The following is a 26,473-nucleotide window of genomic DNA, read 5'->3' as shown; positions in this document are numbered from 1 at the left end:
ATAGATCCAGGCCTCGCCTAACGTGACCACATATTTCCATTTGTCACCCGCTAAATACCGTTCATAGAGCCGTTTGCAATGGACCCTGTGTTCCCGGATGTGTTTGGCTGTGAGTATGTGAACACATGGCTTATGGTTCACTTGCAAGCGTAAATCCTGGCTGATTATCGTCTGCACAGTTGATTTGGATCTTCCAACACTCCTGGCAATGTCTCTTTGTGGCAGCGGATTCTCCTGGGTCACCAACTTCTGTACTTGTCGAACCACATCCATTGTACATTTGGGACGAGGTTTCGTTTCGTGTCACTGTGCGTACATCCGCTTCTTTTGGCTGTGCACTTTTGGTGCGTTTCCCCATTTCTCGGAAATGGTGAAACCGTTGGACGAACACTCATAATTACACTGTAGCTGTATCCGATGTCGGAAAGAGCCGTGATGTACCCCTCCCAGAATGGGGGTCACTTTTGGAGTCATTTTACATTCGGAGCACTTCACTTGTTGCTACCGAATTCTCCACACAACTGGCTTCTGATTGCTCTCCTGTGCTTACTGTGTGTGCGATTCTAGCGTCCCCGGAGGACGTTCCACTTCGTTTCCATAAATGTGGACCAACATTCTGTATTCCTACTAAAATTATGTACATACTGCAATAAAATTTATCTTGTTTTATTGTCTTAATCATGCCACTGCTTACGCTTTTTTTCAGATCCTTTGAAGCTGTGAAGACTAAAGAGAGAGATGTATGATTAAGGCAAGTGAATGATGATGGAAGAATTGGTGGAATAAATTTGTGGGAGAAAGCGGGAATACGAGAGAAAACCCACAGACACGACATTATCCTTCACAAAGTTACTTGACCGGGGATCAAACTACGGATCTCACCATAGCAATGCTGGAAGGCTTCGGCTAAAACGCCTTTCAGCTCATCGATTGCGTTCTTCTGGGTATTATCAAAGGTACAAAAAGGGCGCACTTTCAAATGGTTTTCCAACAAGGAGAATAAAGAGTCAAAGGTACTGAGATCCGGTGAACAGGGAGGGTGGTGAACCACAAGAATGTCTTTTATCTGCCAAAAATTCATTGGTGGAGCCTACCCTGCGTTTGTTCTCTTGGTCTAATATTCAAGTGCGTGGAATGACTGACTGGTCGCATACGAGCCTCCCTTCTTATGACCCTTTGAAGGACTTCTTCATACAAGGTTTGACTGAAAGTTTGACCTCGTGGCACACATTTCTTGTGGACTATCTCCCGACTGTCAACAAAACAAATGAACATCAATTTGATTTTGGATTTGCTCATTCTCGCTTTCTTGGGACAGCGAGAGTTTACAGTTTGCCACTTCGGCGTCCTTGAAAAAAAAAAAAAAAAAAATGTCAACTGATTGATACTTGTGCCCTGGATAGGGAATGTTTCCTATGAGCTCTTTGTAGCTTTCCATAAGTCAAAATACCGGATTCGCCTAGTTTTACACAAAATTTGATGGCACAATGTTACTCAAACTTTTGCTGGTCTATTTTCCTAACAAATCTCACAAACGTAAAATTTACTTCAGACGCTCTTAACGGGATGATCTACCTTTTCTCGGCACAAAAATTTTTATATTGGACCTTATGGGGAGAACATGGCTACCGAATTTCCTCAGTTTCTAAGGAACTAGGTATCTCTAATGGAAAAGAAAAATTTTGCAGCATTCTACAGAAGTTTATTAACGGGTTGAAATACTTAAATTGTATATTTGTCTGCTAGTTTAGCAGAAATAAATTATTAAAAAATAAATAAATTAGTTTCTTTTTATACAAATTATAATATGTCTAACTTTGGAACCAATTATGGTAGAAAGATCAACTTTTTTTTTTGTTTTATTCCTTGAGAAGAAACGACTCTAATAGTTTTAATCACAACCATATCTGATACGCCAATTAAAAAATAGTATTTTAATATAAGTATTAAAGTCCACCTGTCAAGAAGTTTGACGAGGGTAAGGCATCCGCGCCCACCCTTTTCTTTTGTTTTCGTCCCGAGAGATATGAAGGGACCGTTTTCACAGCAGGTGTCAATGCGAATGTAAACATCCTGTCCTCACGTTCAATAGCCCAAGTTCGGCCACTTTCTCTCTCTTTTTTTTCTCTCTCTCTCTTTCGAGGAGGTGTTTCTACCCTGTAAGAAAATTATAGATATGTAGAGAAAATGGTGATCAATTATTTCTGATAGCCAGATGATAGACAAGCATTCTAAAATGCCTTCGAATTCCAAAAATGTATCGACCATAACTTTACCATCTGTTTATTTTCAGGAAGCAAATGTTATATTATTATTATTATTATTATTATTATTATTATTATTATTATTATTATCTTAAGAACAGCAACAGAATAATATTCCAAAAAGATGTCTCAAAAGTATCAAAGTTCTGAACAATTTTTACAGCTGTAGTGGAGAAATGAAGTTATTTAGGACATTTATTATTTTGTTTATTTCTAACGACAACTAAACAGTTTATGTACATTGTGCAAAATTATTTTAACTTGCAAAAGAATCTTTTGTAATGAAATTTAACGAGTTAGTTCTTGTGTGATCTGATGAGACTTCAATTGAGACTCCCCCCACCTCGCTCCCCTATATCACTTCGTTTGACATTTCAAAGAAAATATTTTTCATTACTGTTTGTTTTTATGTCATCTCAGGAAATATTTCTAGTTCTGCCTCAGAAAATATGTTGTATGTAAAGAAAGGATGAATATTTTCGAGAGTACATTAGTAACTCAAAGAGTTTAAAAAAAAAAAAAAACTTTTGGCACAGGGCAACAAGAGACAGCTTTCCTTGAAAAATTGAAACGGCTGTCGTTTGTACTTTTTTCTGGATCATGCTGGCGTTCACATTGAAGTAAGGCAATTTTGAACCAAATTTGGTTTCATTTCTGACTTTCGTGTGTGTGTTTGTGTGTGTGTGTGTCATACGTATTGGGACAGTTTTGAATGAACAGTGCGGGACACATTTTAAGCAAGGTTTAAATTGGTTAAATCGGTGTCTATAAGGTGAACTGAATCAAAATTAGCGAACGGAATGCTATTTGGTCTATTTATTGAGATTTGAGGGTCCTTCAGACCGAGTCCAGAACATTAACTTCAGGCAGTTTCCGGGCAAACCAAACTAAAAATCGAATTCTAATAATTCAGACTTGATAGCATATTGTTTTTAACCACATTGAGTGATATATATTAGCAATTAGTTCTCTACCGTAAAAAGTAGCCCTCTGAAGCGGACCACCATAATTATCCTTTGGCTCATATTATTGTTTGCTCAAACATTCCCTACCCTTGTTTAAATCTACCTCCCAAGGGAGTATATTTGAACGATATCCCTTATGGGCTTACGTCTCATCGAAAATTTGAAAAAGTTCTCCATTCTCTGGTCACATTGGTATATCATATTCAGCACATTGATGCACTTGTATAAGAAAATTTACTAAGTGTGAAGGAGAAAATAAGAATTTCGGGAAATTTATTGTTCAAATGCCCTCCGCCCACTACTCTAAATGTATTACTTATGGTATGTGGCCATAGGGTAGCTAGAAGTTATGCCATTCAACTTACATAAGGACCACTATAGTTGCATGCCTCCCAGGCTTGATAAACTAAAATAAACATTGATTATGGACTAACACTCTTTTAGCATGAAACGATTCAGTTGTAGAAATTAAGAATTTTTGAGAGGTTCAAACGGCGTCTTTTCAAATTTTCAATTTGGTCATTCAGGTTAACGAACTCATCCAAGATCATTGTACAAATCAGTTTGTGTACCAAGTTGTTTTTTTTTTTTTTTTTTTTCATTGAAATCAAGGCTGTTAGCTCGTTCACAAGAAAAAATCATATTTGATATATGGGGGCGTGAGTGCACAAGGAATTCAAATCCCACATTTTTATTTTTTTGATACAAGTGTCATGAAAAAGCATTGAAATATGTCCCTTTTTAATACGAAGATAGTGCAAACTCTCTGCCGGTGGTTAACCCAGCCGGTGATGTAGGGGAAAAGCGGCCGCCTGCTACGCCGCACTGAGTAGGTTGAGTGTGGGTTCAAATCCCGCTTATGCCGATCATCCTGGCTGAGGTTTTCCTCAATTTCACCAGGCGAATGCCGGGGTCGTACCTTCTCTAAAACGGTCAGGACCACGACCACTTTCTTTTCAAATCTAGCTTTCCCTAAAGGGCCGATGTGACCTCGAAATTGGAGGCCCGACCCCTTCCTAGTGTCCTTCTCGTTCACAAATAAATAAGAAGTAAATAAATTGAATCCCTTGTACACTGAAGGCCCCATGTTAACATTTATCAAACATCTGATTTTCAACTCTTTAGGATAAACGATAAGACTAACTGACAGTGCGTAGTCTTAGCGGGGTAAGCGCGGAAAACGAAAAAGTCAAAGAAAACAGGGCTTTGCTCCCTTGTCCCCATATAACAATGCACAGTATGGACACCGTTCCAAATGGGTCTTACAGGAGTTATCATGGCAACATTTTTGTATAAGACAATTGGTGTGTGTCGTCTGCATGGTTGTCTGGGGACAAAAAAGGGCAAACATGTTTTTCAATAAATAAATAAATAAATAAAAGAAAACGTGCATTTTTCAATTCCCATATCCTCGTCCTAAGAAGGCGCTTAGCGCAACGAGCCTAAACTTTAAATGCTCTGAAAGTTTGTTCTTTTTTGCGTATCCTGATTCTTGTTTCAACTCCCTAGGACAGTGATGATTTCAGGGGTGATTTGGTGGGGAGTAATTCTCCCAAGAGCTACGAAATTCACCCTCGGGTGCTTGAGATCTTCGCTGAAATTTCTGTGGAGCACGCAATTTTTAGTCGCTTTCCCCCTGTGCGTGGTGCCTCCGGAGGAAATGATCTGAAATTAACACTGCTATAGGATAATTGGAGATTGGCTTACAGTGCTTAGTCTTAGCGAAGTAAGCACGAGAAACCAGAAATATCACAAAAAACAGGGCTTTTGCTCCGCTGTTCCCCCGTGAAAATGCACGGTTTACACACAATACAGGTTGGATCTAACAGGGCTATTTAGAGAACGTCTTATAGAGCATTTGGTGTGCAGTGTTGTTTGCGGACAAGGAGGCAAAACCATGTTTTTCATTAAAAAATGAAGTATTTTAAATTTCCCTCGCCCCCTCAGGAGACGCTTCTTCAATGAGACAGTATCCTGCCTCTTTCTCCCATTCTCTATGCTCTAGGCCAATTAGGACTGACAGACATTTGATTAAGTCCATTACCTGGTTGCCTAGTAATTAGCCATCATATTGGCTGCCATATTTGATTTAGACAATGTTCTCTCATGTTACCATGTAAAATATGTCTTGTCGTGATGAAAGCTACCAGAAAAAGTAGGTTTCGTTTACTCCTAAGGAAGTACGCTACATCTTAGAGTAATGCGTGCATATACGCATTTGTAACTTTGTACAGTTAATCGTTAGACAACAGTGTTGCCAGGTTGTAAGGTCTCTAAGTGGCAATAAACAAATATTTAAATTCATCGTCCTCAGAAACCTATAGTTTGACACCAAAATTATCTTTCTAAGTGCCTTGGTTCACGATCTCTCTCTTTATATATATATATATATATATATATATATAGAGAGAGAGAGAGAGAGAGAGAGATTTACGTAGGGCGGCGGCCATATTGGAAAATGACGGCTACCAGGAAAACACCTCAAATTTGAAATATATTCCCAAGACATTATTTTTAAAAGAATTAGGGGACATTTTTTTTACGGACACCTATATATGGGGGCCAGGACTTTACATTGTCGGAATCCTGTGGGGGCACCCCTCTGCCCCCTTCCCTTCGCCACTACTGTATGCTATAATATTTGTCCGGAAGGGAAAAAATTCCCAAAATAACATCGTTTTCTGATATATACTGTTCTTCCCGCGCACTCTAGAATGCATCTTGATGAACTTCCAGAGGTAACGGGAAAAAGAGGATACTTCACACCACATCGTCCAGTCTCTTGGTATGGAACCATTGAGGGAGACAAACTATATAAAGCTAACAGTATTTGGCAGCTGACAGGTAATCTCAGAAACCGGTCGAGAACCTGTTTCATTCAGACATCCATCCCCTTCCCCCTCCATTTCACCAACCCCCGCCCTTTTCGCGGCCAAGCTTAGAGTGGGGCGTGACTTGAATACGCGACAAAACGTACTAGCGACAAAACGTACCACCGACAAAACGTACCACTTACCCTGAGGGATGCCTGTGAATGGTTTTCTAAAAACACTTTAAATAATGACAAGCGACAAAACGTACCACTTGACTGAAGGGCTAGTTGCGAAGAGTCTTCCAATCAGCCATCAAATAATGACAGGCGACAAAACGTACCACTTGATAGGACAGCATATAAGTATATATATATCGGCCAAAATAAGGTTAAAAGTTGAACAGATTGGTGGTGAGAAAAATACCGATGCAAGAACAAGACTAAGACTAAGGCTAAGACTAAGACCATGCATGCAAGATTCTCGCAACACCAAGACCATACATGCAAGATTCTCGCAACACCAAGACCATACATACAAGATTCTCTCCAGACCAAGACCAGCAAGAATTATGCATATGCAATATTTGAATATTTGCTGATTTCCATCACACTTTATCCAGGCTTTGGACCAGGGACGGATAGGCAATATTAGAGAGGCGCGGGCGCTTTCTCCCACAAGGGCCACCAGCATCTCAATGTCACAAATCAAGTTGCACAGTTTTCTTTCTACAGAAAGTCAATAGTATTAACAATTGACAATTAAAACCTGATATTCTTTCACCAGTATATTATTCTGAATTGTTCAAAATATTATATGAAGTTCAAGGAAAACGTATACTATATTACAAAATTAGCAGATGTTTTAGTGTACTAATTTTTATGCTACTGTATCTATCACTTTTGCATTCGAAATATTTTTTAATAAATCTTTTTCAATAGACATCAACTTAAATGTTTTCAAATGTTCTGAGACATGGTACTCGTTAGCCTATTTTTAATGTATTTCAGTTTATTTCAGTTTTGAAAAATTTCTTTCACATGTTACCTGAGTTACGGGCAAAGTCAATAAAAATTTGTATGCTGGAAACCTGGATAAGTATTACTGCAAAATTTACAATTCTGCAAAATTAAAAAGCAGCATATTGGACAATTTTGCAACACGTTTTGCATTCGCTTTCCTTGTAAACAAATGTATTTTCTCCTAATTCTGAATCACTTGCACCATCAGCACAGTCATTTTTTCTCGGTTGTGCTCGTCATCAAGACTGACTTTCAAGGATATCCACGTCCTTCAAAAGTCCAAGAGAATACATTTATAGTATCCTTGGAAACTTCTTTACTGAAGTTTTTCAGGAAATATGTAAGTTTATCGAAAGGCATGTCTGGAAGTTCTGTTACTTGGTTGAAGTGTCTAGGGTCCAAATAATCCATAAAGTACATTGCTTCTTGAATCTTGAAGAAATACTCGAAACTACCATGTCCAATATTGTGTTGAATGCATTGATGCAGTACCTGGTCATTGGATAGAAGCAGCTTCATCTTCATGTTCACAGAAATATCTTTGTCCATCTCTGAAGGCGAATTGTCGACAGGTCAATAGAAAAAAAAAAAAAAGAAATCACGTTCTAAGTCTTCAAATTTGTTATTGGCCCATTCTGCAAAGCTTAATGCTGCATTCTTAACGGATTAAAAATCATCTCTCTACTCTTTCAGTTCGAACAGAGTAGTCTACACCATCCGATACGACTATACTAGCCGCACCCTCTATTTGGAGACAGTTTGACAGAGAGGTCGTCACTTGAAATATCTTAAGGAACATTTGTGCTGTCCGAGTTGTTTTGAACTTGAAAAGATCTTTTATATATCCTTTCGCTATACACCTAGCTTTTGGTTTGATATTTTCTGTAGAAGCAATTTTCTTAATTATTGTGGTCAACTTTATATACAAAGCACTTTCTGGGTTCGAAAAATGACCAAGCTTTTTCTTAAAAAAAAAAAAAAAAAACAGTGTGTTTTCTACATCTTGTTTCCGCAATAACTGTAAGACACCTTTGTTAACATTTGATCTTCCAAATGTCCATTCGCAGATAAGACTCACGCATAAATATCGCACAGTCATTCAGCAGAACAATGACACAGAATCAATGCAATTTTTTGTCAGATCACATATGACATGATTGAGTATATGAGTGTAACACCACACGTGTAACTGAGTTTCTTAGTAGTTAAGCGGTTAGCGTATGCGCCTTTTCGTGGGAGACCTGGGTTCGAATCGTGGCGGGAGCTCATGTGCTTCGGATTTCGCGTAAACCAGTATGTCCCGTCTCTTATAGCCTCGCTGTTGAAAGGGCCGTTAAACTCAAAATCAACTGAATCACACGTGCAACTAGTCATAGGTGAATTGAAAAAATCCGAATATTGTCCTTGCATGTTACTTGAGCCATCGGTTGAATTTCCAATACACTTCTTAATATTAAGGTTCAACTTCTGCAGAATTTCCAGCAGTAAACCGCAAGGACATTGGCCTGTGGTGACAACAATACTTTGTTTAACAACCATTTTAACAACATACCGTAAAACAACAGAGCACTGGCCTGAAACTACTATATCTTGAGTAGTGTCTAATAGAACAGAAAATATTGAAGCTTGAGAGACTTCTTTCGAAATATCTTCTCTGATAAGTGTGTTGATAGAATTCAAAACATAATTCACCGTGTTTAGTAAAAGTTATGCGACCACTATCCTGCTTACTTTCTCGTATATGACTCTTCTCGGTGACCTTATCTAAATTACTTTTAAGCGGAAGATCAAATTTGCTTAAGAAAGGAATAATATCCAAAAAGTTTCCATGATCTATAGCTGTGTCTTTCAGTTTATAGGCTGTTACATTTTCTCTGTAAATAAGCCCTATTTTACCAATGAGTTTCTGCACTTTGACAACTCGATACATTACCTGTCTGTTCTTCTCAACCTTATACTGCCGTTGTTTTACCTGTTCACGAAGAAGTAGTTTCTTAACATTATGTTCTCTTTTGTTAGATATGTAAGCACCCACATTGGTCTAATGTATTTTGGAAGACTCGTGTTCTCTTACTCGCTTATAAACGTGTTTAATGTTACGTTTGTCACGTACAGAACCTTTAAGAGAAGTTTGTTCGATCTGGAGAATAATCTGTGATAAGAGAAGTTTGTTCGATCTGGAGAATAATCTGTGATAAGAGAAGTTTGTTCGATCTGGAGAATAATCTGTGAACACGCTGAAAAAAAAATGCTTGAAGTGGTACGTTTTGTCGCGGATTAAACATCCGAAATGTTTTAATTAGTCCAAGACAGGTTGTGATTTATATAAGTGGTACGTTTTGTCGTGGAATAAATATCCGAAATGTTTTAATTAATTCATGACAGGTTGTCATTTATGACAGGTCGTCAAAAGTGGTACGTTTTGTCGCGAAAATTCAAGTGGAACGTTTTGTCGCTGGTACGTTTTGTCGGGACACCGAGTATACCCTCGTCAAACTTTGACAGGTGGAATTTAATACTTATATTAAAATACTATTTTTTAATTGGCGTATCAGATATGGTTGTGATTAAAACTATTAGAGTCGTATCTTCTCAAGGAATAAAACAAAAAAAAGTTGATCTTTCTACCATAATTGGTTCCAAAGTTAGACATATTATAATTTGTATAAAAAGAAACTAATTTGTTTATTTTTTAATAATTTATTTCTGCTAAACTAGCAGACAAATATACAATTTAAGTATTTCAACCCGTTAATAAACTTCTGTAGAATGCTGCAAAATTTTTCTTTCCCATTAGAGATACCTAGTTCCTTAGAAACTGAGGAAATTCGGTAGCCATGTTCTCCCCATAAGGTCCAATATAAAAATTTTTGTGCCGAGAAAAGGTAGATCATCCCGTTAACAGTCGATTAACAACTGGAGAAAGTTCAAACTTATATTAAATTAACGGCAAGGATGAACTTAACTGCCGTGTGAAGGTTGAAGCAGCAGTGTTGCAAGTCTCATTACTTTTCTAACACACCTCGTACAGACAAATTTTTGTGTTGACTTGTGTTTGTGTCAATTTAAACCCATTATAAATGGGTCGAACAAAGTGGTTTTGCATAATGTGGATATTTCTTGGAATTAATTAACCGCATTATACAAGGTATTCCTGTTTAAATAATGTATATTTTAAAAACATTACCTCAACCGTGTGCTCGCAAGACAATCCAGATCATCAGGGTTTCGATCACGAGCATAACCTTCTTCAGCGCTCCAAAGATTTTCATCTCCTTCTTCAATCTTAACCTTAACATTATCAAAAACTTCAGTACTGAACGACGCTGGTTCCTTATGGTCTTCGTAGTCTGCTTCAACTTTAACACAGGATAAATTCACGTCTTCGTCACACGCTCCACTTCCTTCCATATTCAGCCGATACAAGAATTTGTGAATAGGAAATCATACCTGAAAGCAGAACAAAGTTTTTGTTATATGTTCATATGTGGGTTTGTACAGACTTACTATACGAGTTGAGTTGATTTTTAGTTTAGTGTCCCTTTCAGCATCGAGGCTATCTGAGACGTGGACCTACTAATTAACGTGGAATCCGAACCACATGAGCTCCCGCCGGGAATCGAACCCGGGGCTCCCACGCCATGAAAAGATATAATATATAGGGTGGCCCAAAATTAGGTATACACTCCTGCATTCATCAAGTATAAAACTTTAGTTTATGGATTTATTTGCTTCGACTGTTCCGGGCTTAAGTTATAAGTAAAAAGACGTTAAGAACAAATAATAAAGAAATTAGGTCTATCTGTTTGATAACAATAAGAAATTATATAAAATACGGGACAGGACTGTATACCTACTTTTGGGCCACCCTGTATAAGTGTGATTGCATGCATTTATTAATTAACTCTATGGCATATGGAACCCGGAGGTTAAGTGGCGCTTTCACAAAAGCTCTCCACTGACTTCTATCCTTAGTCAAATGGATCCAGTTTCTACTTTCTATTTTTATTTATGAGATCCATCTTAATATTGTCCTCCCATCTGCGCCTAGGTTCCCCTAATGGTCGTATTCCGATTGGTATTCCCAGCTAAGACTTTGAAAGCGTTTCTCCCTTCTTCCATCCTGGGTACATGGCAAGCCCACCTGAGCCTCCTAGATTTAGTGGCCCTAAAAATGTTTGGTAAAGGGTATAAATTATGCAGTTCCTCGTTATGGAGTTTACGCCATTGCTCATTTACGTTCATCTTGGACCCAAATATTCTGCGTTCTTCACTAAAAGTAAGCGACCATGTTTTGCAACCATTCGGCACAACAGGCATTGAGACCGTCATTTTGAGGCCTCTAATTTGAAGAAAGAAAGAAGAAAAAAACGAATTCCAGATTTTATTTATTGTTTTTTGAACATTTTGACTTATGCAGAGTCGTTCTGACGTGTGACTAGTGCCATACTAAAGAGATTGAGTAACATGTTTCTGCAGTAGTCAGGCCTTTAGTATGATGCTAATCATACATCAAAACGACTCTACATAAGGTCCTATATTTTTTGGACGGCCAAAAGTGAACACTATTGCGTTGCAAAGTTCGTTCAAGCGACACATTGGTGTCAGCTAGCGTGATAACTTCCTAAAAGTATTTACTTCGAACAATAGTGCATTGTCCGTCACCTGTGGGAAAGGAGTTTGTTCTCAGGGTGTTGTAGGACTTTTCACGAGTAAACCTCCATGAACTGATAAATTTGGACAGTGTTGCTCATGCCTGTCCGATACGAATTTTTAAATATGGTCACTAACAATTTAAAAAGTACGCTTGTCAACACCCATGTTCATATAAATCGTCAGTAAACCATCTTGTATGAGCGTAAAACCAAACGTCACATTGTTACGGTGATAAATAATTAAAAAAAGGAAAAGAAACGTATTTAGGTTGTATTAGTTTGCATTGAAAAGTTCGAAAGGAATAAGTTATGAGAAGTTTACGAAATTGTCTGTAACATTGTTATATATATATATATCGGGTGTTGCAAAATAAGTGTTACAACTCTTGGGAGGTGACTCCTGCCACTGAGACAAGAAAAAAATTTCTCTTCAACTTTCTGCTATCGGACATAGTTTCAGATCTACAAGGTGCCGAAAGCGTGGGAAAATGACTTTCGGACGCCAATAGTTCGGAAACTATCCAACATAAAGAGGGCGGGTAAAAAATTCACTAAAGAAGTCATACCTGCTCTATTGAATTTTGTATGTTTCACAATCCTACCATGCACGCGCAAGGGATTCCCCAAAGGAACGTAGGGAGTCCCGGATAATTTGCCAAATGAAACTTGGTCTAAATAGATATGAATTGATAGGCTTTCTACCAGGTAACCATAATTCGTTTGTATTAAGTCGATATCTGGATCAAGTACAAAATGGCGGACACCTTCGTGCCCGTTGTGTGTGGTTGCATAATCGCCAGGTACGGATGCTGGCCAACAGTGACGTTCTAAGTATTAATTGTAGCGAATTTGCACTGAAATGCTCTAGAAAGACATCTGGAGTGTCGGTAGAGCATAACAGATGAAGCAGGGTGATTCACATGTGTGAAAACACTTAACGAAAAATGCCCAGAAATGCACTCATACTCAGTAAACGTGAGTTCATAGCGTCGGAAATATAAAGATTAACGTCGAAAACATGAAAGCCATTGCCAATTCACCAATAATATTCCTTCAAAGCGATGCAATATGATGTGCACGGTTGCATACCAATAAGGATGCAACAACGGAGGCCAAGTTCAAATTGTGCAATTGTACTCACAAAGAATCTGGGTAAACTAAATTAATGTCACTAGTGGGATCGCATGATCGATATTGAAATGTGGCCAATGTGTGTGTTGATATCAACATGTAGCTAATGAACAAATGTCAACATGTCGCACTACTGCTGGGACATCGTCCCACGTGCGTAAAATAGGAAAATAACTACTCGGGTCTTGAATCTGAGGCCTTGGGCTCACAGTAGGATTGGGAACTGCGCCCATGCGAGCAAAAGCGAGCGCTCTAGCCCTAAGGTTCGAAGGAGCCTCACTTTCTCTGTATTCATTTGTTTGAGGAGTATACCCACTTTGTTTGGCAAGCCCTCTTGTACAGCCTCCCGACATACTTGTGTGTTCCATTTTGTTACTCCTACTGCACAGTTGTAAACAATCAGAGCTTTAACATGTTTCTTGCTATTTCTCATGTCGTTTTATTTTCCATATGTATGGTGCTCCAGCTGTAGTGTTAAATGTGCCAAATCAGTTCATTTTCGTCTTTGTTTTGGCATGTGCACTGCGTGTAAGATACGAATTTCTGGAGGTATTTTCCTATATTTCGAGTACGTCATATGTCTCAGAAGACGTGGGACATGATACAAGTTTGTTATTTTCACTCTCTATCGGAATTTGAACCATGCAATAAGAGATTTCTTGTTATGCGTCGACTGTGGGACAATGTCCCAAAGAAAGAGGGATATTGATACAGTCGTGTTCTAGTTACGTTCTATCAAAAGGTGCACCAGATGTAATAGCAGAATGTACAACGTTATTTTCCTAGTTTTCGCACGTGGGACAGTGTCCCAGCAATAGTGCGACATGTTGACATTTGTCCATTAGCAATATGTTGATATCAACAACCGTGCACATCATATTGCATCGGTTTGAAGGAATACAGGGTGTACGAGAAGTCCTTCCCTGATTACAGAAATTGATAACTCAGGCTAGAAATAAGATAGAAATATGAAACTGGTGTTGAATTGTTTACAAACTTTAAAAGTTTTTGTCTGTGTTAGGTTTGTTCTGTTTTACTAAGTCTCAATTTTGTTTGTTTTAGGTTTGTAGTACGTAAGTAAGCCCAAGAAGCCATGCCAACCAACCAGGAGAAGGCACAGTGTGTCCTGTGGTACCATGAGACACGATCACCAACCACGGTGCAGAGACAGTTCCAGACAACATTTGGGAGGACTCCACCTGATGTCAAGAGCATTAAAGCCTGGTATGAGAAGTTCAAGAACACAGGGTCGGTTGCTGACCTTCCGAGGTCTGGTTGACCAAGAACCTCAGCACACACGGTGGAGGCTGTGCGGCAGTCTTTTCTGAGAAGTCATAAGAAATCGGTGCGCAGGGCCTCACGTGAATTACAGATGCCAAAAAGCTCTATCCATGACATTTTACACAAACGTTTATTGTTTCGTGCTTACAAAGTGCAACTCGTTCAGGCCTTGTTGCCCGACGACGTTACACGTCGATATGACTTTGCGGTCGAAATGCTATCACGTATTGCGGACGATAATGGTTATCTCAGACGAATTGCCTTTTCCGACGAAGCGACATTCTTTGTCAGTGGAGTAGTGAATCGCCATAATGTACGCATTTGGGGTTCAGAACCCCCCAGGGAGGTCAGGGAGTTCACCAAAGGTGAATGTTTGGTGCGCGTTATTGCACGATCGAATTATCGGGCTATTCTTCTTCGCTGAGGATACCATCACATCTGCAGCGTACCTGGATATGTTGCAGCTGTATGCTGTTCCTCAGCTGCTTCAGTATCGCCCCGATGTCGTTTTTCAGCAAGACGGTGCACCACCTCATTGGGGTTTGGACGTCCGTTCCTACCTCGATAGGACATTTCCTGGGCGATGGATTGGTCGTGATGGACCAACAGCTTGGTCTCCACGCTCTCCTGACATAACCCCATTAGACTTCTTTTTATGGGGTTATGTCAAGGATGAGCTCTACCGAACACGTATACCAGATCTTGAAATCCTGCAGCAACGAATAACCACAGTCGTTGCATCGATCCCTCCAGTGATGTTGGCTAATGTGTGGATGGAAATTGAATATCGCCTAGATGTGCTACGTGCTACCAAGGGTGCTCATGTGGAAGTGTACTGATGTGACCAAAACTTTTATAGTTTGTAAACAATTCAACACCAGTTTCATATTTCTATCTTATTTCTAGCCTGAGTTATCAATTTCTGTAATCAGGGAAGGACTTCTCGGACACCCTGTATTATTGGTGAATTGGCAATGGCTTTCATATTCATGACGCTAATCCTTAAATTTCCGACGCTTTGAACTCATGTTTACTGAGTATGAGTGCATTTCTGGGCATTTTTTGCTAAGTGTTTCCATACATGTGTATCACCCTGCTTCATCTGTTAGCTCTACCGACACTCCAGATGTCTTTCTAGAGCATTTGAGTACAAATTCGCTACAATTAATACTCAGAACATCTCTGTTGGCCAGCATCCGTACCTGGCGATTATGCAACCACACACAACGGGCATGAAGGTGTCCGCCATTTTGTATTTGATCCAGATATCGACTTAATACAAACGAATTATTGTTACCTGGTAGAAAGCCTATCAATTCATATCTACTTAGACCACGTTTCATTTGGCAGATTATCCGGGACTCCCTACGTTCCTTTGGGGAATCCCTTGCGCGTGCATGGTAGGATTGTGAAACATACAAAATTCAATAGAGCAGGTATGACTTCTTTAGTGAATTTTTTACCCGCCCTCTTTATGTTGGATAGTTTCCGAACTATTGGCGTCCGAAAGTCATTTTCCCACGCTTTCGGCACCTTGTAGATCTGAAACTATGTCCGATAGCAGAAAGTTGAAGAGAACTTTTTTTCTTGTCTCAGTGGCCGGAGTCACCTCCCAAGAGTTGTAACACTTATTTTGCAACACCCGATATATATATATATATATATATATATATATATATATATAGTCTTTGGCTAGGTGGGGGCTCTGTCCCCAGACCTCCGTCTTTGCTCGGCCTACAGCCGCGCATCTCCTGTTTATCAGCATTTGCATCAAGAGTAAATTTCGTGCATTTGCTCTCAATACTTAATGAATTCAGCCAGCTGGGTGCTTTGCGCCCAAATCCCCGCGTTTGCTGGGCCACGGCCTCGCACTTCTTAAGTCCACTGTTCTATCGAATTTCAAGTCGCTTTTCCTGTTTTAACTAACTTTAAGATGATTTTGTATTCCAAGAAAACGTCCAATTAAATAGCATCGGAATTCCTTCATCCCCCTTTACATCCCTTGAAAACTAAAAATATTCACTTTCGGCAATTTTCCTGTAGATTAGTCCCGGAAGGCTACAATCATGCCAAATTTCATCATTCTAATCCTGCCGGAAGTGCCTAAACATTTTGGGATGTAAAAGATGTCCCATATAAACAACATTGGAAAGATTTTTAAGTTACCCATAAAAGCATCCTAAAGTTAGATTTTTTTTTAATTTTTAGTAATTTACTTAGGTAAGGTTAACGAAAATGTAAAGCATACCGAATTTTAAGTTTTTATTCCAATTCCAAGTGCCTAAAATATGAGAGTATAGGTCCAAAAAAGGACCATTCAAATAACGAGGAATTTCTTCATCCCCTCTTTAGACTCCCTAAAAATTAAAAATTAAAATTTCACTTTTGGTAATTTTTCCGTGGGTTAGTCCCGAAAAGCTACAATCATGCCAAATTTAATCATTGTTGTCCTACAGGAAATGCCTAATAATTTGGGGGTGTAGATATCCCATATAGACAACACAGAGAAGCAAGCTTTCTTTAATTGCCCATAAAACCCCATTAAAGTTTGATTTTTTTTTTTAATTTTTATTTTTAGTGATTTAGTTAAATAGTCCTATAGAAAACGTACAAACATACCGAATTTCAAGTACCTAAAACATGAGATTGTAGGTAAAAAAAAAAAAAATAAATAAATAAATAAAAATTAAAAAAATAAATAAATAACATGGGGAAATACTTCATTCCCCCCTTTTAAAAATATTCACTTTTGACAAATTTTCTGTGGATTAGTCCTTAAAAGCTACAATCATGCCAAATTTCAATTCTCCACGACAACCGGAAGTAGCTGTTATTTTATGTCAGTGAGTGAGTTCATGTAGTTTTATATATTATTGATATTATTTCAAGGAAGTAAGTTAAGAGATTTTAAATTTTTATTGTCATGTTTTTATATATTATTTAATGTTCTTGGTAGTTATTTAATTTGGATCATATTTGTAATATATTGCTATTTGAATATTTGCGTAATTGCTGTTTGGGGAATATAGTAATCATTTTGCAAATATTTGTTCCAAAGGTCGTTTATATCAAGTACTACTCACTAGTATATATATATATATATATATATATATATATATATATATATATATATATATAGATAGATAGATAGATAGATAGATAGATAGATATACATACGGTACATGCCTTAACGTTTAAAATTGAAAATAATGGTTAAATTCTTTGATGTTTGGTTATAAGTAAAAAAAAGTTATTTAAATTTTAATATTGAATTCAATTATTAGTTGAATACTGTTGTAAAAAGGTGCATACTCACACTTCTACTCAACACATTACACATTTCAGAACTTCGGACTCACCGTCAAAACCGTTATCAGGCAACGATTTCCGCAACAATTCTTTATAATGTTTAGACAACTATTCAATATTTAAAATATTTTTGTGTTTATTACATGTGTGTATTATATTTGCTTATGTCATAGTGTTTTTAATATCATTTTGTGAACAAATTCATGTTAACAAGTTTGCTGAAAAAGGCTAAAGGACTCATCGAAATGTATAAAGATGAGACAAACCAATATTTGACGTGAAAAGTAAAACGAAAATGAAAAATGATTTTGGGATCGACTTCTACTTATACAAAGAAAACAAAATTTTATTGAGGGTGGCATTATTTAAAAAAAAAAAAAAAAAAAAAAAGTCGCCTTAAATTATACAGGGTGAATAATCACACGTCTAATTCGTGCAGTTTTCGAAATCATAACAGTGAATGTAGTGCGTTTCGGCATATACAATGCAACCTCAATATACCGTCACTCCACAGTGAGTCTCTGGTACATCGGATTTACATATACAGGGTGTTCCACAATTCAGTGATTTGTCAAGTGAATCTCATTAACCCACCAAAAAGTGAACACTATTGCGTTGCAAAGTTCGTTCACGCGACACATTGGCATCAGCTAGTGTGATACCTTCCTAAAAATACTTACTTCGAACAATAGTGCATTGTCCGTCACGTACGGGAAAGGAGTTTGTTCTCAGGGTGGTTTAGCACTTTTCACAAGTAAACCTCCATGAACTGACAAATTTGGAACAGAACTATTGCCAAGTGAATATTTTCCACCAATCACAAGCAAGTCCCCTAAGCAGATTCATGATGGCTGACGAGTGGGTAAGCGATCATGTGGACAGTGGTCCCAGTCTTGATATTTGATTATACTAGTGTATACGTATAAGTATTCCAAGTGCAACGTGTAATAGCACACAGTCTTTTCTATAACTAGTTTACCATGGTGCTAATATGTTGTGAATCAGTAGGAGAATATTAATTCAACATAGTTCATACCTATTCGCAAGCTGGAATAATACATATATCAATGTCGAACGCCGTGGTGTATTCTAAGCCTTCATCGTACTTGCACCAATGAACAGCGGTTGAATCCTACCCACTGCCAAGGACCCCATGATTACGTACCAAGAGACTGGAGATTTCATGATCAAGAAGAGGGTGCAGCTGAAGTTATCCGTTGTCCTTCCTCACCTTATCAAATGCCGTATAACAGTCCTTATTCGCGACTGATTTAATAACACAGTCCCCCCCCCACACACACACACACACAATAAATAAATAAAAGTTTTTTGCACCAGACGCCAGGATATAGAGTCGATGTATTTCGGTACACAGACTCCAAATTTCGAAATTCCAGGACGATCGGTCGTGTCAATTTTTTTATCAGCGAAAAACTAAGCCCTGTTCGGCGTAAGCTCTAAACTGCGATAAACAAAGCCACGTGAAACTAAAACTCGCTGATTTGCTGTTGGCCTACCGACGCTTCTACTCCTCCGCAAAATAGTTCATATTATTTGATTATTATTTTTGCTATGAAGCTCCATATAAAACTGCTACATTATTATAAATGACAGAAATATAAAATGGATTATCTAATAAAACTGCAATGGAGTGTGGTTAGTGAAACAACAGAAATAAACACTAAGCATGCGCAGCAATTATGGCGCCAATTCAACTGCGAAGGCGTGTTCTGCTTTTAAGTCTGAAAGATGTCTTTACATGAATCCCGGTTCAGCGAGTCTTGTGGTGAAACATCAACACGGTAAACCTTTACTCACTAAGCAACAATTGTTTACCAGCGAAATTAAAATATATAATTTTTAACAGGGTGGATTGATTTAAATCAGTCTGATTTAAATCACGATTTTAATCAAGATTTAAATCACTTGATTTTTTAAATAAAAATCGTTGATTTAAATCAAATTCCGAAATGAATTAATTTAAAGTGAAAGTAAGAAAAAATCCCGTTTCTCTTCTGTTATTTCAATTATGGAAGATAATAATCATAATACAATGAGACTCAAATATATGTAAGTACAGTATGAAAATGAGTATCATGTATGGAACGATCAGGGAAAATCCCGTTTGAACGGGTTACGGGTGAACCCTGCTTTCTTCTCTTTGTAACACAGAGTTTTAAAATTTCTATTCCAACGGGGAAATCACCATGGACATTTAAGATGAAAACTCTTTTGTGTCCACGTCTATTTGTTTGTTTCAAGATAATAGGGGCGTATTTAGAGGGTTCGATCCCCTCTCCGAAACAAACAAAAAAAAAAAAAAAAAAAAAAAAAAGCGAAATTTATGTACTAAATACATAGAAGTTCCTCGGGATCTTAATACGACAAATTTTGGATGCGTTATAATATCGAACAATACTTTTGATAAAGTGGATACTTGACCCCATTGCAGAACATGCCGCGATCTGCGATGTGATCGCAGAAAATTTGCCGCGCCTGTGCAAGAAAAATTGTCAGAGGAAATAAAATAGCCAACAGAAAAGTATAAAAACGTGCCTGCTATGTATAGTTGTCTTAAATGCACGGACAACTCGCATTTGAACTGTTTTTCACGTCACATAAAGCATATTTTTAACAATCACAAGTGTTTCTTCTGCTGGAACTGATCATCTTGATTTTTTTATTTTGGAATTCCTGCAGAAAATTTTTGACTTACAAAAGCTCATCGCATAAAGACAAAGAAAGTTCTGTCATCGGCTAATATATAGGATCAGAAAGCGATATTCACGAAGAAATTAAATATTGACTAAAAGCAGGGAATTCGTGTTATTATTCAGTTCAAAATTTCTTATCGTCGCGAATTGTGTCGAGGAATTTGAAGCTTTAAAATATATAAAACGATAATTATGCCTGTTGTGCTGTATGGTTGTGAAACATGGTTGCATACGCTGAGGGAAGAACGCAGACTGAAAGTATTTGAGAATAAAATCCTGAAACGAATATTCGGAACAAAAGGAACGGAAATGAGGAATGGCGAAAATTTTATGATGAGTAACTGCATAATTTATACCGTTCACCAAATATTGTTAGGGTCATCAAATCTTGGAGGCTCAGGTGGGCAGGACAAGTAGCGAGAATGGAAAAAAGTAGGAACGCTTTCAAAGTTTTAACTGGAAGTCTAATCGAAAAACGACCATTAGGAAGACCTAGGCGCAGATGGGAGGACAATATTAAGATGGATCTCGCAGAAATAAGAATACAAAATAAAAACTGGATTCGATTGACTAAGGATAGAAGTCAGGAGAGCTTTTGTGAACATGGCATTAAACCTTCGGGCTCCATAGGTCATAGAGTGGGTTAGTTAATTTTCAGCGAAATTTATGTACTTTATATGTATTTCGTGCCGCTAATTAGTTCCAATTGTTTAAAAATATGCCCCTGCCAAGTATCAGTAACTTTCGTGAAAAAAAAGTGTCATGTTGATATACATTGCTGTACTTTTTCCTTAATGCTTAAGAAACATTGTTTGGGATTAAAATAGGTTAACGATTGGGAATTAATTCAAAATTAAAACCCATAGTTTCACTTAAATGGCATAATTAACATTTAATACTAATTCCTAATGTTTTTTCTTCAGTTCGCGACTTGTATTATACGAAGAAAAAGATTTGATTTAAATCAAAAAAATCGATTTAAATCAAAAAAATCAACAAAAATGATTTTTTTGAAAAAAATCATGATTTTTTTCCACCCTGATTTTTAATCTTTTGAGTTTTTTCTTTCTTTTCTGCTGCTGCTGTAAGTATCTGGACAACACGAGACAGTATTGTCAAAATTCACGTGTATAATTTTCTCCTCCCCGTGGGGAGTGGGAGCGATACATCACTAGCCAATCGTATTTGTGGCAAGCGGAAGGATACAAATATTTTGTTTATCGGAGTTTAGAGCTTACGCTGAACAGAGAATAGAGATTTTGCATAGGCAAAATACACGTAAGACAGCCATACAAGAAAACAAAAGTTCTGTGCAGTGGATCCCAGAGTATGGAGTCGATGTATTTTGTTACATAGAATCCAAACTTCGAAAGCCCAGAACGATTGACCGTGTCAATTTCGTTTTATAGGCGAAAAACATACGTGCGGTCTTACGTACCAAAATTCGCTGAAGTTTTTCGCCCATAAAAGAAATTGACACGGTCAATCGTTCTGGGGTTTCGAAGTTTGGATTCTGTGTAACAAAATACATCGACTCCATACTCTGGGATCCACTGCACAGAACTTGTGTGTGTGTGTGGGGGGGGGGGGGGGCTGTGTAATTAATAAACCCTTAAATTAAAGCTGCACAAAGAACAAAATCGTAAATACAATAATTATTATCGAACACCCAAAGATGATCAATATTAATTTGTTGATTTTTTAAAGAAATACTCACGTGAGCTCAGCGATAATATCTTAATTGCATATGTATAGTTTAAAATTTAATGGATCATAACCATCTATGTGAACTGTTAATGTAAGAGGTAACATTCTCTGCCAGTTAAAAGTTTTAATACGGTATACACAACATTTAATTATTGGATTTCACTAGTTGCTACCAATTGATACGATACTGTACAGGGTATCTCAAAAGTCCTCTGACATAGGTAACAATGTTTTTATCCCAGTTACAATAAAATGTAAGAGGGGAAACCGTCTCCAAATATGTTCTTTATCCAAAGCGAAGGAATTTTATTAAATCGGACGAGCCGTTTGGGTTGCACACTCTTTATGCTCCCAATATTAAATGAAAATGTAACGTTGCCATTTACCTGGATCCACAACATAAATGAATGAAGTAACTGTTTGAAATGGGGGCTGCCCATCGATACGTTAGCGTAAAAGACAGTAACTCCATTCACTTATGTTGTGGGTGCAAGTAAATGGTAAACGTTGCATTTTCAATTAACATCGGGCGCATAAAGAGTGTACTGCCCAAACGACTCGTCCGATCTAAAAAAATCCTTCACTTTACATTGAAAACATCATATTTGGAGACAGTTTCCCCTCTTACATTTTGTTGTAGCTCTGATAATAACAGAGTTACCCTATTGTCACAGGACTTTTTGGGACACTGTATAATTTGAGCAGTTTAGTAATAACCCACAGTTTTCTTCCTAGATCATTGTATCTTGCCTATCGCGATTCCAGCTTCCGATGGGAGGGATGTTAACCTCTCACGGTTTTGAAGCTAACTATTGTGGTTAGCTCGAATGTTTCACATCTATTTCAGATGGGAGAGTGATTTTCAAACTGTTGGAGGTTTATTCTTAATACCATATTCGTTCCCAGAAGATACAGAGCGCCACAATAGACGGTCTCAGCATGATTATCATTTCATATATTTTGAACTTAATATTCCTTGATAGAATTCGCGACAACAAAAGATTTTAAACTAAATACTACCACGAATTCCTTGCTTTCAGTCGACATTTAATTTCTTCGTGGATATAGTTTTGGTTTGGTTAGGTTAGATATAATGATTCTACATAGATATTTGAAATTATTCAAATTGTCGAAAATATATTTTGATATTTTGATGTATACATAATTGACATATTACGATCCGATGTATTTAGTTTTCTCTGCATTTCATTTTGTTTTACTCATATCAGATTTACATCATCAGCATTTCATACCTGGTAAACTCAGCTCTAAGCCCTAGTTGCTATCTTTGATTTTTCTTATAGGTAATCCAGAACAAAGTTGAATAATAATGGGGACAACGTATCTCCTTGTTTTAGGCCATTCTATACGTGAGAAGTCGTGGGCAAGGATTTTCATACTCGGACTTTACACTGGGATTCATTTAAACATAGGCCATTCTCTACGTGAGAAGTCGTGGGTAAGGATTTTCATACTCGGACTTTACACTGGGATTCATTTAAACATAGGCCATTCTCTACGTGAGAAGTCGTGGGCAAGGATTTTCATACTCGGACTTTACACTGGGATTCATTTAAACATAGGCCATTCTCTACGTGAGAAGTCGTGGGCAAGGATTTTCATACTCGGACTTTACACTGGGATTCATTTAAACATAGGCCATTCTCTACGTGAGAAGTCGTGGGCAAGGATTTTCATACTCGGACTTTACACTGGGATTCATTTAAACATAGGCCATTCTCTACGTGAGAAGTCGTGGGCAAGGATTTTCATACTCGGACTTTACACTGGGATTCATTTAAACATAGGCCATTCTCTACGTGAGAAGTCGTGGGCAAGGATTTTCATACTCGGACTTTACACTGGGATTCATTTAAACATAGGCCATTCTCTACGTGAGAAGTCGTGGGCAAGGATTTTCATACTCGGACTTTACACTGGGATTCATTTAAACATAGGCCATTCTCTACGTGAGAAGTCGTGGGCAAGGATTTTCATACTCGGACTTTACACTGGGATTCATTTAAACATAGGCCATTCTCTACGTGAGAAGTCGTGGGCAAGGATTTTCATACTCGGACTTTACACTGGGATTCATTTAAACATAGGCCATTCTCTACGTGAGAAGTCGTGGGCAAGGATTTTCATACTCGGACTTTACACTGGGATTCATTTAAACATAGGCCATTCTCTACGTGAGAAGTCGTGGGCAAGGATTTTCATATTCGGACTTTACACTGGGATTCATTTAAACATATTTTAATTAATCTAAACATATCCATTAACATTGAAAAACAGAAGATATTGTGAGTTAAAAGAGCAAGCTGAAGTCTGGGAAATGTAGAAGAATCATTTCCAGGCCCAAAGCTGCAGAAAACATTAGCCTCAGGACCTGCCAAAAGGCCTAATACTAATACTAATACTAATAATAATAATAATCCATTAGCAGTAAATAAAAATCATCACACGTGAAAACATCCAAAAGAGACAATCTGCGAACAGTTTTGACACATTCCCCACTTGTTCCTCAGCACATCTCAAAGAAAAACTTGTTGCTACATAAAATACCACTCATTCTAGCTTTGGAACTTCTTGTATAAATTAACAGACAAATTTTGACCAAAGCATATATTAACTAATAAATAATAGCTTTACAGTTTCGGCAAATTAACTTTGCCTTCATCAGACACATTATGCCTTCATAATGTGTCTGATGAAGGCAAAGTTAATTTGCCGAAACTGTAACGCTATTATTTATTAGTTAATATATGCTTTGGTCAGAATTTGTCTGTTAAAATACACGATGTATGAAATTCTCTGCTTGTCCATCTTTTTTAATACCAATAATAATAATAATAATAATAAAGTAATATGTGTGTGTCTAGCTTTTTTCATAGAAAGGGGAGAACCTAAAGCCGCCCCTGGGGATGAAAATGTACACACATTTTGGCTGTTTGCTAAGAATGCCTGGCATCTACACAATCAGCGTTACGTTTTGGCAATGCACGTTACATAAGAACAAAGGATAAACACTGGGGTAATGCAATGGTTCTGGAAACATTCTTCTTCCTGTCCTTTATCTAGGCTCTGAATTAAGATCTGGCAAAGATGACTTCTTATAGTCAGTGTAGAATAACCGTGGTGAGGATAAGTTGGTAGTTTGACAGTAAGACATCTTTCTCTTCTAAATTAAGGGAAATGAAAAGACCTTCGTATGTACCTCTGCGTAAGAAACAAATGTATAATAACCTCAATTAATGTCCCCCCTCGCTTCCTCGTGACTAAAAGGTTAGCGTACGTATATTTCGCGTGGGAGAGACAGGTTCGATTCTCGGCGGAGCTCATGTGATTCGGATTCTACGGTAAGATGTAGGTTCACGGTTCATATAGACTCGTTGTTGAAAGCAGAGACGGAGTGGATCAACAGGACGTGGCATAGTCGGACATTTTTTTTTTTTAAATTTTTGATCCCTAATTTGATCCGGTTTCAGAAATCAAAAGTGGTACCATTGGACACAGCTCATCCAAATCTATTTTAAACCCAAAAAAGTTGAAAAATACGGGACCACGGTAACTCCCTTTTAACGAGCTCTTCCGGTTTAAAATTTAGACAACCTCCACTTCGGGTTACGTTATAAATAGGGCACGACATAGTTTGTACTAACCACTTAGCACAGGTGGGTGAGCTTTCCTCACGACAGTACTGAAAATGACAAATATGTTTACATGTATTTTTACGGTATATTAAGAGCTGTTTATGGCATATAAGTTCGTAGCTATCTCATAAATCTATACCTTGTTCCTGTGCTCTCGCCACGAAAAGAACAGGCTAGAAAGAATTAAAGACAATGAAGAAGCAAATGTGGTGCAAGTTTACAATAGTCTGACACAATACTTTTAATTCTACGGTTAAAATGATTGAGCTCATATGGAAGACGACAGTATTAGGTATTATACATCGACGGAACATTTCTGCACAATACGGAAGCTGTATTGTAAGTTTACAAGAGTGGGGTTACTAATACGAGACCAGCACAAGTGCTGCAGGGTTGCTACTGATCTGGAGAAATCTATTTGGCAGAAAATTCCCTGACTTTCATGACAGGTGTCGGATGACGTTGACATATAAATATGGAATAAACAACGGCGAATATTTATATATGAAAACACTTACTCTATAGAGACAAATAGTAACGGCGTTTCACATCTTCAGGGGCAGTGGTGAAATCTGCGTTGTCGATTTTGAAGGATCTGTCTAAAATGGCTTTCAGAATGACTGGCAAAAACGTTGGGACACGTGCATTGCATATTTTGAAAAAGACTATCAACATCTGGAGGATTAGTACAGGTAATTATGTTTTATTCATTTATGACCATTCGTTATTAATCAGCCATCGTACATTCATTTAATAATGACAAGGCTCTTCTAAAATATCTATATCCAGTTTCAATAAAGATATGTTACTTATTATTATATTACCTATTACCCGGAATTATTATATTCCCTACGAACATCTGACACTGAAACACACACTACATATGAGACATCTTATACATTCATTAACAAAGTGACAAGGCTACACTAAAATATTCACATTTTGTTTCAATTAACATC

The 26,473-nt window shown here is 37.6% G+C and overlaps 1 protein-coding gene across 3 annotated transcripts in view; it reads right to left on the bottom strand.

The window, feature by feature from the left end:
- LOC145663847 (uncharacterized) overlaps positions 1 to 26,473 on the bottom strand; it is a 42,086-nt gene that overhangs the window by 11,248 nt on the left and 4,365 nt on the right. For 2 of the 3 annotated variants that reach the window (XM_081729967.1, XM_081729969.1), the window contains exon 2: positions 10,249 to 10,511. In XM_081729967.1, coding sequence (XP_081586093.1) covers positions 10,249 to 10,472 — 224 coding nt within the window. In that variant the 5' untranslated portion in view covers positions 10,473 to 10,511. Of the gene's footprint in view, positions 1 to 10,248; positions 10,512 to 17,444; positions 17,500 to 26,473 lie in introns of those variants that run through there. The other variant, XM_081729968.1, reaches the window with a different exon arrangement.

This window comes from Thermobia domestica, chromosome 11, assembly GCF_964235325.1.
Source record: "Thermobia domestica chromosome 11, izTheDome1.hap1.1, whole genome shotgun sequence".
Lineage (NCBI taxonomy): Eukaryota > Metazoa > Arthropoda > Insecta > Zygentoma > Lepismatidae > Thermobia > Thermobia domestica.
Note: the sequence above shows the minus strand (reverse complement) of the source record. Positions and strands in the feature narration are given on the sequence as shown.